Source organism: Gavia stellata, chromosome 24, assembly GCF_030936135.1.
Source record: "Gavia stellata isolate bGavSte3 chromosome 24, bGavSte3.hap2, whole genome shotgun sequence".
NCBI lineage: Eukaryota > Metazoa > Chordata > Aves > Gaviiformes > Gaviidae > Gavia > Gavia stellata.
This window is the reverse complement of record NC_082617.1, coordinates 10,806,081-10,824,874: the sequence shown is the minus strand read 5'-3', so window position 1 is coordinate 10,824,874 and position 18,794 is coordinate 10,806,081. Positions and strand designations below refer to the sequence as shown.

Here is an 18,794-nt window from a genome sequence, read left to right as displayed (position 1 = left end):
CAGTTGGCCATAACTACATAAGCTCTCGTGTGAGAGACCCATTCAGACAGGATCTCCCCCCCTCCCCTTCCATCCGCCCCCCTCCCCAAACAATCCATGCACCCTCCCATTGAGGAGAAGGTGAAGCGAGGGATAGTAGGAAGTGGCACAGTGGACTGGCATTTCCCTCTACGTGCGATTCAGCGTCTGGAAGATTCGAGAGATCTGTAGCATGACAGGCCCAGTTTCTGGATCATTCATCCACTGAGTGCTGTTCAAGGGGTTTTCAAGCATATCCTCGAAGGCTGCCAAGAGATGGAAATTGCAACACTCAATTAGTCCTCTAGTCAGCAAAGGCTTCCATGTTTGGGATGCTTCAACAACAGGAGAGTTAGAAATAGCTACAACTCGAAGGCAGTGGGCAAGCATCACCCAAAAATGGTGGGAATACACGTCACACATTTACCATTTGCACTCCTAAGTCTCCACAGACTAGGATGCGACAGGCTGTTACGCTTTTCCCATTCCTCAGCATTAAATTCACTGCAGACAGAGTGTGATTAAATACTCAGCCTGGATTACAGTCCATCTCACAAAACCTCAAGGACATGGGTTTGAAGAACTAAAGCCTTAGCAAATGTCTACATGCAGTAGCAGGGAACATGGCATGCTATTCATCCATTTATGAACGCCCATCTTGGAACCGAGTCATTTGCTACCAACACTCCTATGGGAAGACTATTCTGCAACTCCACTCTTCTGATCAAAGATTTGCCACATCCCAGCCTGGATTTCTTAAAGGCTAGTTCTTGCACCAATAGCTTTTTCCTCCCTGGTACTTAACCATGACCATAGAAACACTATAACCATAGAAAGCACTGTCACCCCCTTGCCTCTGTTACCTTTGCTTTCCTGTGCTGCGCTTTGGTTGCCCTATGGCTACTCTCTCATAACATCTCAGAAGATAAAACTAAACCAGCAAAATAAGAAGCAGGTACGCCAAAGGCTGCCCAGGAATAAGCAGCAGAGCCAGCACAAGCGTAGCCCCTTGAGCTCCCAAATTTCAGCGCTCTATCTTTTCATAGAGGCCCCTGGAGCCAGAAGGGAAGCAGCATCTTCCCTCTGAGCAGCACGTGCTTTCTCCTTCCTGGTGTTTGGACAGTAGAGGATGTCAGGGAGGCAGCCAGTTCCACCTGCCTAGACACAGGCAGAAGGGGAAAGGCTGCCTGTGCAGAACAATTGCTTCCATTTCTGAACAGGGACAGTGATCCAAATATCTAAGAGCAGTTTTATCTTTCTGTACACAGCTGTCTTTACAATAAGCTTTGTTGTTTTGTTTCAGTTTTTAAATGTGCTAATTTTTACTCTTCTACTTATGTTGAAGGAACCAGACAGCTACCGCAAGAGCTAAGCTGCAAATTTGGCAGAAGAACAGGCGGGCCATAATTTATAAGCCTTATGACAGACACTGAGCTGGGCTACTGGACATTTGGAGCAGTCATTATGGAACAGGACAAAAAAAGCAGCTGCACATCTGACCTATTCAGAAGTCACCAAAATGTCAGTGTTCTAAGAGTCTGGCAGATCGGCACCAAGGTCAGTGTCTTAATTTTCCCAGGGGTGTTAGTGCACAAAGCTCCAACTGACATTAGTGGGAGCTGTAAGTACCCAGCACCTCTGAAAGGCTCATCGTTAATACCTTGCTCAAGGTCATGCAGCATGCCTACAAAAAAGCCCAGAGTAAAGTACAGATCTCACTTTTCACCACTTTAACTGTATTCTTTTACACAGACTCAAAAACTTAAAACTAAAGATTTATCTACATTCTGTAAGTATCTAATTAAAAATGCAAACATTCATTATTAAAATCTGTGACATAAGCAATTTGCAGATGTATCATTAGGAATATATTCCCCGATGTTCATCCAAGCTTTACAAGCGTATATAATAGCATTTCATTTTCTATTTATATTCTGAGCTGCAGTGTGGAACCCTCGTTGGAAACAAAGAGACCATTTGTTCAGAAATTAGGGGGGAAAGATTCTGCTCTTGAATTACTTAAAAGCTTGCAAACTCTCCTAATTACATTTAAAGTAGTATTTTTAAAGGTTCTCTTGAAAGAGTGTGCATACACCCTTTATTTAAAAGCATGTCTTCAAATAAATTTTGAAGCCAAAGACTATATTCAAAACTTTTTATATACATCACAGAGCCAATGTCATTCTTCTGTATCATCTTCCAGCATCAGAGAGACCAATTCATCAGATTTATGTTTCACTGTCAGCCTCATCAGCTGGGTACTTGCTGTGCTCACAGCCTTTCTGACCACGAGCACACAGACCTTACCATGGAACTGAGACACAGCAAGGGGAAGTGTATTTTCACATACGTTATTTCAACTTTGATAAGCAAGGCCTTAGCTCAGACTTCTTGTTTGGTTACTCTTCCACAAGTTATCTTCTGACTCAGTGATCAGGCCTCAGCACACAGTAAGCTGTACTGCGGGAGACAGCCTTGTTTTTTCTGTGAAATAATCAAGAGTTCTAGACAGACATTTCTGATTTTTCCCCTCGTGGCCAGAGGGAGCACACAAAAGGTCTCCTAAATCCACAAAACCTTGCAGCCAGCAGCTATTAAAGTTCTGAATTCAGCAAGTATAAGCCAGCAGCCTTCGGAATTATATAATTTCTGGGACAGCCCCAAGTTCTGTCTGGGTTTAGCTGAGCTGCAGTATGAATCAAACAAACAATACAGCTGCTGAAAGTGAGGAAAAGGGTACAGAGCTGCACCTGTCCCACAAATTGTGCTGTCATCACCCGGTCTCTACTCTTACTTGCTATCAACTACAGAGACAGTGTATACATATCAGGAATCCAAGCAGGACTTACCTAGTAGAGTTTTAGGGTTGGTTAGCCCTAACTGTACCACTGGGTTTTCTAAGATGGCTTGGAAGAGAGGGCTATTGGTGTCAATTCCCTTATCTAAGTCCTCTGGAGAAGGCTTTCTGTCTCCCAGCAGCCATTCACACTGAAAGAAATCACCAGGCACAACAGATTTCATGATTGGCTCCATTAGAATGAAAATGTCTCAAAAGTTTTGACAATGTGGCATGTTAAAAATATTTTTTCCCTCTCACAGTTAAAGACCGAGCTATACATTTCTTTTCAAACTAGATTACTATTCATTTGTGTGTTGCTCCCACACCTTTATTTCAATGGGATCAGCAGCAGTGCCTGGTATGGTAATAAAATTATACCAACTCTGGACGTTTCAAAGCTCAGGGAAGGTGTGCGTTATCCCACATACATACTGCATCAAAGGAACCCCATCAACATGGTTACACTGCATCAGCCTGAAGTACCGTCCAGCCCAATATCCTCTCTCTAACAGTAGCCAGCATCCAGTGCTTGGCTGTCAGCTGTGTCCACATAATTTTCCCTAACCTATCATCCACTAGCAGGGGACTAATCAATCTTTGAAAACCTTCATATTTTTTGATTCCATAAACTTTGGAATGCATTGCTGCAGAATGGTAAGCTACAAACTGCGTGGCTGGAATCTCTTGCTTGATCATTTACTCCTGTCCTTTAACCAGTTATTAATTATTGGGAGTACCTTTTGCTTTCTCACATTAGCATAATCTCTTTTGCAGAGTCTGGTGAGGGATTTTCTCAAAAGCTTTTTGAAAATCCACATATGCTATCCCAACCAGATCAGCCTCAACCTCATGCATGCTGAGTTTCTCTAAGAAGTCCAAACCCTTTGTATTCTAGTTATGTATCTAATTTGAAAGAGGCACAGAATATATAGTGCTCATTTCATCTCCAGTAACAGTTGGGCTTTATGATAGATCAAAACATCAACCAATTCAATGACGAAAAGAATCAGTTGAGCAGGCTATTATAGCAGTAAGGAACAGAGATGACATTGTACTCACGGCTGCATTTTGCTGGTTGTTGTTTACTCTGAGTGCATCGACCACTTCTTTTTCATCAAATCCCATCTCCATCAGGGCAATGACAGCCTGTATCAGATTTGCACAGCTTAATAAATGTAACATTTAAAACAGAAATGAGAACAATCACATCCTTTCACCTTCTGTGCAGGAGATTTTTGTGGGGTAAACAACCCCATTGTTTGCATTTGTAGACCACTAAGTAATCTTATCTACAAAGTTTTCAAATACTCCATATCAAAAGTGCCTTTATTATGGAAGAATAAATCTTAAAAGCGAAGGTAGTTCCTATCCTCAGTCCTGAAAACAGAATGCAAGGCAAAGAGCAAGTGTACCTGGGGTAGAAAGGAGAAGAGCAGGACAGAAACACCTTATTTTAGAACTTCTCTCATGTCACAAAGCTTTTGTTCACATCTCACTGACAGATCAAGATCCATGTTCATTTGTAGTTCTATTCACTCAATTTAATTTTACTTCCTGGATTATTATATTGCTAGTGAGCGTTACGTATTTAGACAAGCGTACCTAGATATTGTTATAAGAATGTTTAATCATTCAGAAATTGTACCTAGGTCGTCAAATACATTCGCAGCTTTTGCCAGAAATCACAAGAAACAGCTGGTTGTAGAAGCACAGTGTTGGATTCTAAAGAGCACCTCCTGGTGAGTTTACAGCGTGATAACACCACATATTTTCACTTTAGCTAATCCTGTGTTCTGAAAAAAGGCTAACTTCTGCATTTGCTGCAAGACTTAATTCTGCTGGTGATACTCTTCCTTGCCCCCTAAATACAATAATGCTCTTCTAACCTTTTCTACAGCAAAAGGACCTACTCCTGTCCTGCAACCCTTCCTTCCCAGACAGCAGTCATAAAAAGCAATGCCCGGAGTCTGGCAGCTCATTTCAGTCCCACCAACCTAATTTGCAGGTGCAGAAGTAACAGTGTCAGTTATTCAGATACTGTTATCTGAGACAGCGATGCATTAATTAGGTAATATCCCTTTCAGCAACCTGAATTTAAACAGTCCCTAAAGACTTCCACTAAAATACTGTCAAGCCAGCATAATACACATCTACCCAGATGTCCCATTTCATTTATTAACTAAGCATTTATTTCAATTACATGGTGCCCACACAGTCCCTTCCAATCCTAACAGTTACATAAACAGTGAGATAAACAGCACGTACTCGTGGGTCTGGACGAAACTCTCTTTTCCTCCGGATCTTCTTGAATATTTCCGTCAGCTCATCCTTGGCCTCTTCCCCACACGCTTCCGAACTAGGACCCGCAGTCGCTTCAGCAGAGGATGCACCAGCTGCAGCTGTGGCTTCTGATGGAGTCTGACCTGGAAGCGGAGCATCCGCTGCAGGGTCATCTGCGTGTTCTATCAACCACTCCATGGCCTGTGTCACTGACATACTGAAAAGCAAATTAAAACACAAGGATGAGAAACACTCCAGATGCACAGCAGTGTTCCACGCACATTTGCCTTTGCATTTATTCCTGTGGTATACTGACTTGCAGTTAATTAGTATCTGAAAAGTCATAAATAAAGTTTTGGAGCAAATCTCAGAGCACCTTAATTCTCTGTGCATTCAGGGCACCACAATCTTCTCCAAAGCCAGAGGAATGAAGCCCAACTTGGCCAGCTGCAACCCAGATTTTAAAAGGCATTTCTGATGGAGTCACCTTATTCTCCCCATCATCTGCTTTATTTCACAACAGACAAACACTGACTATTTGCAACTCTTGACAAAACTGCAAAGCATGTTCCAAATTTACATGGAACCACATCTCAGATGCAAGTTGCTTTGTTACTTCTTAAGGAGCTCTCAAACATCCATCCAGTGATCAAGGAATGCCATTAACAACACAAGAAAGAAAGAGGGTGAAAAACATTACATGTGCACCATACACCTTGAGCAAGAGCAAAATTCAACACAGGCAATTGCACTTGGACACGTACTACTCTGACTTCAGAAGAAATCTGTGATCCCTCAAAGGAGAGGCCAGCCCAAGGGAACAGAACACCATGATCATAACACGGTCACTGGCTATCTGCTGCAAGTGCTCAAGCTAAGGGGTCTCGAGAGCACCCCAACGCATCTCTTCCCAATGAATACAGGGGAAGGAAAGATAATGATAGGGCAACTGAACATGGGAATCATTACATGTTCATAGAAAGGAGAGGAAAGCCTTTGCCTATTTGGCTTTTCAATTACAACATGAAAGATGGAGGACACCGGGGGAGAAAGTCTTTCTAAGCCCAAAGTGAGAGATACTGGAAAAGAGTGACTGGAATAGATTGTGGGTTCTCTACCATTAGAAATTTTCGAGAACAGCCTAACAAACCCCTCTCAGGAGTGAGGCAGCACAGCTGATCCTTCTTAGGGCACGAGAAGAACTACATTAGCAACTGTAGGAAAATAGGAGGTATCTGGACTTCTAAAAAAATTCCAAGAATATTGTAAAGATCAGCACAAAGTGTTTTTCTACAGCTGAAAGACCAATGTGGATGGGCTAGGCTGGATTTTTTCTCTGTAAAATCTGAATTCTAAAGCAGAAGAAAATGCAAGTTTAAAACTTGGAAATAGTACCAGCCTGGCAGTCTTGTGAACTGCAGACCAGCTATTCTTTCCAGAGCAAGTACAGCACTGTTTCCCCTTCCCTGTGCCACCTGCACGTGCATGCTGCCTGAGGCAGCACTGTTCTTTGAGTTAATGCTTTTTCCAACCTAGTTTTAGGTGACCCACATAAGGAGACTTCAGAAAAAAGCAAATTTTTTTTAACCATATCAAGTAATTTACAGGCAGTGTGCTGAGTACACTTACTGATTTAATCGAAGGGCTTTGACAGCTCTGCTTTCTGGAAACCCCATTTCTGTAAGCTGTCGTAGTGCTATCTCATCCACTCTGTCTTCCTCATCCTCATCCAGCATGGCTACACATACACAAACAAAACAATGTTCACATTGACTTCAAGCTAAAATAAAACCCTTTCTCAACGGAATGGCATGTGTTAAGTTCAAACCCCATTTTTCTCTTCCATCCCTGTTTTTGTTTCTGCCCCGAATTTGCTACCTCATCATTTAATTTGCTGCACTCAGCTTGGTCAGGCTCAGATAGATTCTTCCAGGACAAAGACTTTGTCCAGATGTGTTCAAGATCTCAAATGAAAGACAGCAAACTCTCAAATTACCATGGTATGTCCACATAGGTAAGTATATAGGAGATTCACTGAAGATCTATTTATCAATTATCTAGAAAGTAATTGCATCCAGTCGTAGCGGATCAAGGGCAAGCATTTTCCACAAACTGAATCGACAGCTACACTTTCTCCTCATTTTACTACCTCCTTGGGCATTTTCAACTATTCTTCACCATCCCTAAACCGCACCTTGTGAAGTTTTCCCATTTCTCACTACTAATGATTTTATTTTTAAATGGAACTTCTCATCCATCCCAAGTGGACCTTACAAATTTGCAAGTTTTATACACCCTATACCCCCAAGGTGAAGTCTTTGCCACAAAGTTTGTAGCAGCTTTGCTATTACATTAAGGTCTGGACTTCACTCTGCAAGCCCACTCTTCTGCTATGGAGGCAAAGAAGTTCCCAGGATTGAACTAGTAACTACAAAGATATGTTCATACCATTTGCCTTCTTAAACAGTTCAACTGCATCTGGGTTCAGTGCTAGCAATTTCTGTGCAACTTCTATGAGAGACACTAAGATCTTCCGGAGCTCTGTCTGGAACTGCAAGAAAGGAAACTGTCAAAACATTTAGACAGGAAGTTACCAGACATCATTAAATCTTAATATACATCTATTGTTAGTATCTCAGCAGTAGTCTGGCCCCCTGTACAGAAGGTTGCTTTACTAGGGCTTTATTTTCATTCTTTAGTCTCTCAAGAAGCACTGGGCCTTTCCTGTGAAGTGCTACATGTAAGTAAAAGCTACTGGGCAGAAAGGTCCTTTTATTTCTACCACAGCTTGCTGCCCAGTACCACCGCAAGATGTACAATGTTCAAGAAAACTCATTGCTTCACAGAAACACTGACTCCCACCTTGCAGAAGTGTCGTTAAGACAGTCACAATAGCTCTGTACCAGTGCTACTTGCTTTCTGTGAAGCAATGAGCCCTCCTGGTCTACCATTTGCTTTCTAGTAATCTAAATTTGAACAACATAGATCAAAGCTAGTTTCTAAACTGAAGCATCACAAATTCCTTTCAGTTAGACATTTGTTTTAAATATGCCACGCTCAGTAGGTCATGCTGGCCATTAAACAGCTTAAATACCAATTGTCCCCTTTAGGTTACTAGGGCACCCTGGCAGCATGCAATATGTAGGCAGATTCGCTGCTTCATACCCCTGCTGGTACAGAAAGGTAGCAGTAGTCCCCACACTGCTGAAGACAGTGTTAGAAGCATTACAGACTATCAGCATTCAGTTACTGAAGTCAAAAATTATGCTTAAGTTCCCTTTTTCAAAACTGTGGAAGAGAAAAAATCCACTGCGAACACCTGAACTATTTCAGACTAAAGAAATAAAAAAACCCTAACTTCACATTTGCCAGGTCTTGAATATGTTTACTGAGGCCTTCCCGGAAACAAATAAACCATTTAAAATCATAATTTAGAACAGTGTTTTATTATCACTAAATAGTATGACCTGTGTCTAAATGTTACGCTATCTACTTTAATATACATCTGAATTTCTACTACAGAGAAAAGAGAATCACATTCATATGTAAGAGAAAAGGTTATACAAGATAAAAGCCTATCTGGATGTTAGTGTGCGACTTAAAGTCAAGTCTAATACTTACATCTCTCATGTTGTGATGGGCCACAGTGCGATCTACGTTGCGAGAGGGCAGATTTGCAGTTGCTTTGAGAATAGCATCCTTATCAGGAGCTTTCTGCTCTTGTTTCCTCTGAAGGACAGGAAACATGATCAGGTTTCATAAGCCATTATCCACAGAACAGAGAACACAGCACAGCAGAGAGCAGTTCATATTCTTCACCAAGGCATCAAGCAGTGCTCTGTAACTTGCAACTAAGAGGAACAGCAGTCTAGCAATACAATGGATTAACAGCACCAGTATAATTTTGCAATTATAGAGCAAAACTGGACCAGTTGGGTTGCCCCACTTTCAGTCCTTATACCTATTCCTGTTATCTAAACACACAGGGAAATTCCAGCATAAAGAGGGAAAGTGATGTATCAAACACAGAGAGAACTCGGAGGCCTCAGGGCCCAGGACCATATTCTGCTCCACGTGGTCTATGCATAGCACACTCCCTTCAAACCCATGGTTTGTCGAGAGATGTACCCATACTGTGCACAGACTAACACTTAACTGCTTAACGCTGGAAGTGCTTCGCTGCTTGCAAGTATCATGCAGAGATATATGGTGCCTTGGACTTTCAGTACATGCTTCTAGTCCAGGACAAAACATAGCAGGGTACAAACTATAAATATTTCCCAGTCTTGTAACTTATGCTCTTACAGTGACATACTGCACAGCAAGACCATACTGAAGAGAGAGACATACACCAATACCTACAGGAAGGGATACAGAGACATATAGGAAGCAAGAAGAAACAAAGCTGTGCAAGGACGAAGTAGAGAGACCTAGGAATTCACAAGGTCAAGCTCAAGCATTGCTCAAAGCATTTACGCCATAACATCAACTGCAGTACCACTCGTGCATAAGCACCATCCTGGGCATCGCTGACCCTCAGTAACAATTACATTCCAATAAGATAAAATAAAAAGTAGAGTAGCAAGGGGCCAACGCTTCAGCTCTCAGGATCTGGTTAGAGGGTGACAAGCCACGCATAGCTAAAGATAGAAGACAGCCTGACAGCAAGTCAACATATTTCTATTGGGTTTTCAGAGACAAAGCAAGGCACTTGCTGAACTATACTTACATAGTTATTAGGCATTTATTCAAAGATCACATCTATACCACTTCCACAGTGTATCTGCATGCCTTATTCCAAGGCAAATGTTCTCACAATCAAAGTTAAAAATGTAAAATCAGCTTCCTCAAAGTTTGGAAGAAATATGAAGTAATTTCCCTAGAATTTAACTGACAGCATTTGCCTCTACAAGCAAGAAGAGTATACCACAGTAATCCTTCTGCATATCATTAATAAAGCAGTTAATCAAAACGGCCAAGTCGAGAAGTCTTTCAAACTCACTTTCTCCTCTGCTGACACTTCTGCCATTTTGGGAAGTGGAGGTGGCGCACGCTTCTTTATCAAAAGCAAGACATCTAGAAAGAGAACGATACTTAAGTACATTAGAAAGTAACATGAAAACAGTCCTTGTAAGATACTTCACAAATTCAATTTTTCCTGGAGATGAATTTTGTATTAATTCCACTCTTTCACACTTTAAAAACCTGCATGGGTTTACACACTCCCCTTCAGTGTCTGCAATTCCTTAGTGCACAGTGAATTCAAAACATGGTCCATTATTAGTTACGCTTTGACTGTTTCTTCTCCTCACACACCACCATTAAAGAAAGGGTATTACAGGCTCCAGTTGTCTTGTACATTAATAGTGCAGCAATTGGCTCACGATAATAAGAAAGGATCAGCACTTTCAGTGCTTCCACTGAGAAGCAAGCAGTAGAGACAGGCCACAGATGGTTTTTGGTCTAAGCTTGACCCTTCCAACTGCAGCAAGGCAAGCACCAAGCTTCAACAAGAACTTCCAGTATCAGGCTGAAGCTCACCTTTGTGCGTGAACGGCAGCAGAGCATTCACTGTCTACAGCAGGAATGCATCACTGGTAGCTCACCAGGGCAAACAAATCTTCAGTCTCAGATATCCCACATCACCTGGCATGAGCTTGCTTCGGGCTTTTAAGACTAATACTTTCCCCTTACAAGGTTTTCTAGGGATCACGTGATGCTTTACAAGTTTCTAGCACCTCAATTACTACCACATACATTCTAAGGGTGGAAAGACGCAGACACACTGCTTAGAGCCCAAAACGGGCCTGTGCAGCACCTGCAGCCCTTCAGCCAGATATGGCCCAACATGCAGTTTTCAGTCCGTTGTATTAAGCAGGTAAAAAGCAAACAAAGCATGCTTTGCACAACAAGTTTCCTTGGCCTGGCTCAGCACGTAAGAGCCAAAAGCAACAGCTGGTGAAGGCTGTTAATCCTCATTTGTCCAGCTGATCAGAACACGAAAGGATCCACGTGCTGACTCTTGGCTGCCCTGTGCAGTTGGCCGGTGGCAATCAGCTGTTGGCTGCGATCTTGTCTCCCTGACAAGTAAGGCACATGAAAGGTAGAGCACATTGCAGAGGGAAAAGGAGCGAAGAGGCATTCGCGTGACAGCTTACTATGACTACACAGTTAATACTGCTTAGCTGCTGCAAACTGCAATTCAAAACTCTGTAGGAGCCAGCGCCTCGCCCAGAAATAATACACCACCAATCAGCAAAAATGCTGTCCCTCGCCTTTGCCTAAGATGGCACTTCTCAGCTCCTGGTCAGCTCTAAAGGTGATAGGTGACACTGCCTTGGAAGAGAGACCAAACTGCTCGTGTTCACGGCAGCAGTTCTCCAGCCTGCATGAACTCAGGCAAAAGCCCAGGCACTCTACTCCTGCTGAGTTTCTGGTTCAGACAATATTTCAGTCTACAGCAGTCCTGCTTCTCTCACTTTCTGCACCACTGCCCTTTGTCTCCAGAAGAGGCCATTAGCTTATGCTAAAAACTGACTCCAGCTCTCATTGTTAGATCTTCTGTTGTTTCACATTAATCCTTTACACCTTTAAAGTTCAGGAGCAAACACACCCCTCACACGCTCTACTATAGTCAGTGATACTATAGTGTGATGAATTCTGACCTATGTCTGTAGAGGACAGAACGAGATCTAAACCACAGACACTCAGATATACTTCAGCAACCATCCTTCTGCTTGACCTGGAGACCTCAGAAAAACCCCCAAAAGCATTGGGTTGTCTTGGAATACTCAGACGTGATAACTATTTTTGAATCATTCTGAAGGACAAATGCTGCCCCGGAGGTTTAAAAAAATTCCTTTAAAAGGAGATAAAAATAATAGGCTTCACTTAATGAACACTCCTAATTCCTTTTCAACTCTTAAAAGGAAGAGTGAAGAAAAAGAAACTGCTCAAGGTGCTTCTTTCTCTGGGAAAAAAAAAAAATTTTTTCCTCTTCCTTTTGCCACCTTATTAGCTTCCTATGTCAAAACAGAGATGAGATATTAAAAAAAGGTTACTGTTTGGAACTTGCCAAATAATTAAACACAATCTCATGTTTCCAGGCCGATAGGATTAAAAAACAGACAATCTTACCTCTATCTTGAATGTTTTCCTCCAACACTGTTTTTGTGTCTGTCAGCACCTTCTCAGAAGTAGCATGTATCAACTTGTGATGCGTCACAGTTTTTGGATCCTCCAAGCTCCCAGGTACACACTGCAGAAAATAATTAATATTGAAGATCAGAAGAGAGAAATAAGCCTACTGCATGAATCACTGCACTTTGCACTTAAGATTCTCCAAATACAAACTGTGCCATCATTTACTAGCTTCTTAATAGCTTAAGCAACAGTGTAATATGCTAGAGGCCAGTGCACAGAATGTATTTTATTAAAGAAACTGTAGCTTGAATTGTGCTGTAACAATACTCACTGTGGTAGGTTTCTACCTGCATACCCAAGCTTTTGGCTGGGAAGAATAATCAACAAAAGGAAGGATTCTAGCATTCCTTCCTTGATGCTGTTAAATTAATAGCTACATCAGAGAGCTGGACTCGATGATCCTTATGAGTCTCTTCCAACTTCAGCTATTCTACGATTCTGTGATTTAAGTTCCAACTGATTATGGTGCTCTAAAAAACCTTCTTTAAATAGCCACTTTCAAAGACCTAACATTACAGCCCAGTTGCCCCAAATGAGCCCTTCAAGGGCACCAGCCTCTGTGAGTGGATTTATATTTTTGCAGTACAGTACATCTCTATCACCCTTAATTCTGAGTACTTGGTCCTATAGTCAGGCCTACGGAGATTTGGAGCAAAGCAAAGATGCTCGAGGACCCACAGCTACGTAAATGCTGCAACAGATCGCTAAGGTCACTCACCCTTTGTGAGAAGTCTGGGGGTAGCAATTACGATGAACTAAGAATACAAATCTGCAAAGAGCATCCAGTGTTTTTACAGAACGGAAGGCTACAATAATGCAGTATGTTCCTCATTTGTAACTAGTGTCAAAATAGAGGAGAGACTCTCAGCTTCATCTAATAATTATTTACACACAGTCACACTAAACAAGCAACTGCCAGCACTGATTTTAGTATACTTGACCTTAAACTGGGAACAAGACAGCAGTTACTGCACCTTGTTTCAAGCTGAAATCAACAGACTTGGCTGCCAGAGCCCTAACCTGGCTTCATGCTGAACAAAAGTTACATTTACAACTTTTCTTCCCAATCATAAATAATCAGCATACAGTAGATTTTTTTCATATATGAATGTTGTGCTTGATTCCTTATTATCATTCTAAATTGTATGTCCATTCATTCACTAGGAAATCAAGTTCAAATCCTGAAAAAAGAGTGTGCGCACACACAGGCCTTGGACTGACTCATCTTCACACCAGAGCGACTCCCAGATCCACAGCGACAGATTTCAAGAACATTACATCAGTGCATCTAGAGGCTTCTAATTTGTTTGAGTGGAAAAAGAAAGCACAGCGGTTGCAATTCCAGAAAGGCAAAATTAAAAATAACAACCTACCAAACCCACAAAATGGATGCTTCTGTTCTCACCACAAGATAGGACACTAAATACTGACCTCACCTGCTCTGCTCACAGAAAACAGCTTTTAATGACGCTTCTTTCAATAGATGTTTCTGCCAAGCCGCTTTTACCATGTCTGCAGAAGACCGCGTTCACGCTTCATGTAACAGAGCCATTTCCAGAAACCCCAATGAAATCAGTGCTTCACTTTGACGTAGCATTTAGTCCTGTTCTTCATAACATGTATCACCAGCCTCCTTCAGAGGAACCCTTTTAGTCCATCATCACCTTTTCTATTGTGACTGCAACTGATGGAAAACTCAGCTACTTGCTCTTTTTCCAAACATAATGCCCTTGTTTTCAACATGGATCTTCAGTTCCTCATCCGAACTTCTGATGCCTCAATAAGACTGAGGCGAGAACATTTGATTCCTGCTTTGTATAACAGTAGCTTCTTACTAATCCTTCAGCATATTAACTATTGAACAAAAGCCAAAGAACGCATTAAAGCCTAGAAGCAGCTGGGAGTACCTCCTGTAATTGATCTGATTAAGTTACCCAAAATGTGTGAGAGTACATCAGTGGAACATCTCCTCTCCGAACAAGCTCAAAATATTACTGTTCCAGATCCTGAGAATCAGACCCCAAAAGGAAGAACTTGAAAATGGGAGCTGGGAGGCGTATGTATGGAGGGGTGGGATGGGGCATGACATGGACCTATTATCCATTTTTTTCCCTAGCACATATGAAGGGGCAGTATGCATGCATGTGCAATCACAATACTTACTAATAAGGTGAAAGTGTAAGTGAAAAAATGAAAGTTGCTGTTTTAAAAGAAAAGTCCTGTGAACACCTATTCTTACTTCCTGCTCCTCTAACCACTTTGTTAACAACTACATAGGACAATAAGACATATACAGACGGTACATATATTAAAGAGAACGCTCAGTGAAATACTTAGCTTAACGTTTTAACATGCTCTGGAAATATAAAGGCCATCTTAACAGGTAACACCTCTCCTAGCTCTCAGCAGCCCACCAGGAACTACCACCACTAAATGTCAGATCTCACCACAGAATCTTGCTTCGTGAGACCCATATCTGCCAAAACACAGTATTTTTGTATTAAATAAAATGCTTTAAAGTGTAACTGAAAACATCTTCCTGCCCAGAGAAGAGCACTGGTAGTGCACAGGAAGAGCAGTGAGGGGGAGAGGAATTCCCTGCACAGTGCAGAGGAAGCATCAGCCACACAAGTGAAAGGAAGCCAAGAAATCAGGGTGCACCTTGCTGCCCCGGGGCACGGCTGGGGCTAAGGCGTATTGCTCCCCTGGCAATCACGAGGTGCAGCATGCTGGGGAAGATGAGCTTTCTTGCATCTTTTTGTACAAAAGGATTATAAGGAGGGGATCTGCTGTTTCATCATTTTGCTTCCAGCATAAATATTTGCATTTCTTTTTAGCACTGGAGTTTACAGCAGGCTGCTTTGCCAGGCAGGTGAGAAACCTTTGTTCACAGGTGCCTGAGCAATTGCTGAAATTGTAAGCCCTGGTGATGCCAAATGCTATTTGCAGAGCCTGGAATCCTGATAAACCACAAGGCTTTCTGTTTGTTTTTAAAATAAGAAAAAGCATTTTTTGTTTGCTTTTATTAGCACAAATATTTGAAAATAGTGCTGACACTCCCTACTACTAAGCTTGGGTGGCTTAAACCACCTGCATCCCTCACAAAGTATCCAAAACATGCCCAGGGGCATGAACTTACCTTATCTCTGTACTCTGAGAACTAGCACCTTGCATCTCTGTTCCACAGATACTCCTTATCATACCTTAAAACCCAGGTGAGTATCACTGACACGGCTTAAGAAAAAGGGGAACAGAAGCATTAAAAGTTTGCCCCATGCTGCCAGGAACATTACAGGTAGAACTTACGTACACATACAGCCCACATTTTTGCATCCTGAGCGCATGACTACAATTGACATCAGTATTGCAGAACCGCTGCTCAGCCTCAGCAAGAAGCAATCACTCTCTTGCGATGAGAGTATCAGAATCAGGACCGTCTACAGCACCGCTGGCCAATGCAGTGCTGTGCTTGGACTGTCAATGCTGGGCACAGGAATTAGGGATCATAAAGATATTTAAGTATAAGCTTGAGTTTCTGTGGTTAAGCTGACCCTTCTCAATTCTGGTTCTGAAATAAACAGTTGCTTTTTAAGGAAACCCCTGGAGAGCTCAGGGCCTGCTCCTGCCAGCTGTGCTCCCACTGAGGTGGTGGGGCCTTGCACAGGGACAAGTGACTGTTCCAAGAGAACCCTTTGGTGGTGAAACTTGAGTTAAAAAAATGACTAGGAAGGGAAACAACTTAGTATGAGGTATTTGTTCACAGGCTACATAGACAGCATTACTGAAGGCAGCAGTTTAACAACAGACACCACTAAATTGTCACAGGTCAAGAGATAAAAGTAGTGGGAGGTTTGGGGTTTTTTGCTTTATCTGTAACAAAAAACCCTATAAAATTCAAGAAAAAAAAGACATCAAGAGGGACACTTCAGAGATCAGTAAGCACTGAATGTTATGGAGGGAGAAGTGGCCACCTTCCTAGTTCAAATCTCTTAAAAATATTATCTTCCTCTGCTTCCTGAAAGAATGATTTCAAAGACTTTAGGGAATATAATAATCAGCATCTTACAAGAGATGGCTGCATAAATTATCTCAAGGTGCTATCAAGATTCATTGCAACATACCCATGATCAAGAGTCATGATTTTTCCATTTCTATTTTTCCCCTCCATAAAACTATATATCATCCATAATGGTTATGCAAATCCATACCATTAGCACAAAGCAGCAGAGAGAATGAAATCAAACATCATGCCAAGTTATCAATTGTATTCTGCCCTGACTTGCACTGCAACACAAGCATCTATTCAATTAAGCTTCCTGATAATTAAAGGCCTTTCAGCTCTCCACATATGCATGTAATCATTACCCCACCCTGTTTTAGCAGTCTTTGCACCACTCTGCTGCTTAATTACTCAGCTGCGCTGAAGGGGGACAAGAGGGGAGCACTAGATTTCTTCCAGGAATGTAACAATGTGGGGAGCCCTGCACACCGCTGCTTTCAGCAAGGCACCCCCATTTTCCCTCAAAAAGGATCACACCTACCTCAGACGAAGCAGACCCAAATGCAACCCTTCTCATCCCCAAGTCAAAAAGCACTTCCAAAGACTACGGGACAAGAAAAAACAGCGTGTGCTGTGACCTGGAGTTTCCAGGGGTTCCAGTTGAAAGCAAACAACTCTGGGCCCGAGGCAGAGGGCACCTGGGCTGTCAGCCACCCTTACTTCACAGCGTGCTCATTGAGAAAATAAAACCTTTTACTCTTCAAACGGGGGCTAAGTAATTACATGTTACAGGTACATTCTCCTATTGCAAGTGTGTTTTATGAAAAAAAAGTCTTTGCAAGACTTTGAAGACAAAGAAACACTATGAAATGTGGTTTAGTAAATGGTGCTCCCAGAGATGGAAGTAGAGGCTCTTGCTTTTGGCACACAAAAGTTACAAGTCTCTCAGCAAGAAATTTAGCAGGTTATGACTTAAGCTGCCAGACCATGTTGTGTTGGTTCCAGACCGACAGACTTTAGGACAGCCCTGATCATGGGTCACAACCTTACACGCTGTTGTCATCAGTCATGTTTTTGCTTTAATGTAAAACACTGTCGTGGCAGATCTTCAAAATTCAGTCCAATAGTTTTGAAACCGCTGGTTTTAACATTTAACACCCACAAACACACTAGTGGTAATTGAGCATGTGAGTACAAAGAGCCCATGTGTTCCAGCTCAGCTTCTACAGACTGTGCCTGTGTGTTTTTACAGGTTTTCTCTTCCAGACAGTGATTAGTAATTTACCCTTTGGAGGCGTCCACTAAGACCTTACTGCTTAGCGCACAGGGAGAGCAGTAGACAAGGCAATTATCTCCCCACTGAATATCCCACTAGCTACTGTGCCAACACAGGGTAAGGCTGCACTAAGACTTTTTCAAAAAACGCAAGTTCTCCTCCAGGGTTACCGCTTTCCTTGTCTGTTCTTAAATATAAACAAGAAACAAACCAGGCTGTAATTTCTGCGGGGAAATCGTCAGAAGCCAGTTCACCAGTCTCTCACAACGCATGGTGACCAGTTCATAAAGTGCACGCGAGAGCTGGTGATCTCTAACGCTACCACAAAACACACGCCAAATTCTGTAACTAAAGGTTGCAAAGTAATTTCCCCCCAAATCCTCCTTTTCCAACACACACCACTCTCGAAACGGGCATTTTCTTTCTATGCGGAACAGTTTCACAGAAGTCGGGGGGGGGTGGCAGACACGGCAAACCAGGAAACCAGAACACAGAAACACTTGTTCAATGGAGCTACTTTTCTTTCTTAAGGAAGACGTTTAGAGGGTGTTGAAAAAAATCTGTTCTCTTCACACGGGGCCTTGCCTGCCCCCCCCCCCGCCCCCCGATTTCCAGGCCCAGCCCGGAACACGCCTCACACCGCAGAAAGCGCAGAGATTTCGGCGCTATCTGTGCCCCACACCCGCCCCGGGCTCGCCGCTCCCTCCCAGCCCACCGCACCACCCAACACACCCGAGGGCTTCCCGGGGGCAGAGGGCAGCCCCGGGAGCCCGCAGCCCCGGGGGACGGGACGGGACAGCCCTCCTTACGTGCTTCAGGCATCGCTCCTTCAGCTTCTCCACCGTCGTGTCCTCGGGGACCTCCTCCAGCCACTCGGCGCCCTCCATGGTGCACACATGGAGCCTCAGCACCTTCCCCGCGAAGATCTTCTCCTCCTGCACGAACATCGCCCCCGGCCCCGCCGCCGCTCCCGGCCCCCGCTCTGCCCCGGCGACGCCTCACCAGGCCCCGGGCACTGCCGTGCGCCGGGCCCCGCGCTACCGCCCGCCCATGAAGGTGACCCCGCCAGGCCCGAGGGGAGCGGCGAGCCCGGCCGGGCCGCGCTGGCAGAGGGGGAGCTCGGTGGGCCCCCGGCGGCGCTGCCCCGCCCGCCCGCCGCGCTGTCCCGGCCCCGCCGC

General features: G+C 43.3%; 1 protein-coding gene across 2 annotated transcripts; it reads right to left on the bottom strand.

Moving 5' to 3' along the window:
- Positions 1–72: 72 nt before the first annotated feature.
- On the bottom strand, positions 73–18,563 carry UBAC1 (UBA domain containing 1). Of its 2 annotated transcripts, none has more exons than XM_059828888.1 (10): positions 18,426–18,563; positions 12,275–12,395; positions 10,140–10,213; positions 8,759–8,866; positions 7,586–7,703; positions 6,767–6,875; positions 5,123–5,354; positions 3,917–4,003; positions 2,868–3,006; positions 73–284 (listed from the first exon to the last, which is right to left on the bottom strand). In XM_059828888.1, exons 1-10 carry the CDS (start codon positions 18,561–18,563, stop codon positions 169–171), a joined length of 1,242 nt encoding a protein of 413 aa, XP_059684871.1. In that variant the 3' UTR covers positions 73–168. The 2 variants fall into 2 exon arrangements, with proteins under 2 accessions (XP_059684871.1, XP_059684872.1); XM_059828889.1 differs by having other exon boundaries at positions 7,586–7,688.
- Between the last annotated feature and the right edge of the window lie 231 nt (positions 18,564–18,794).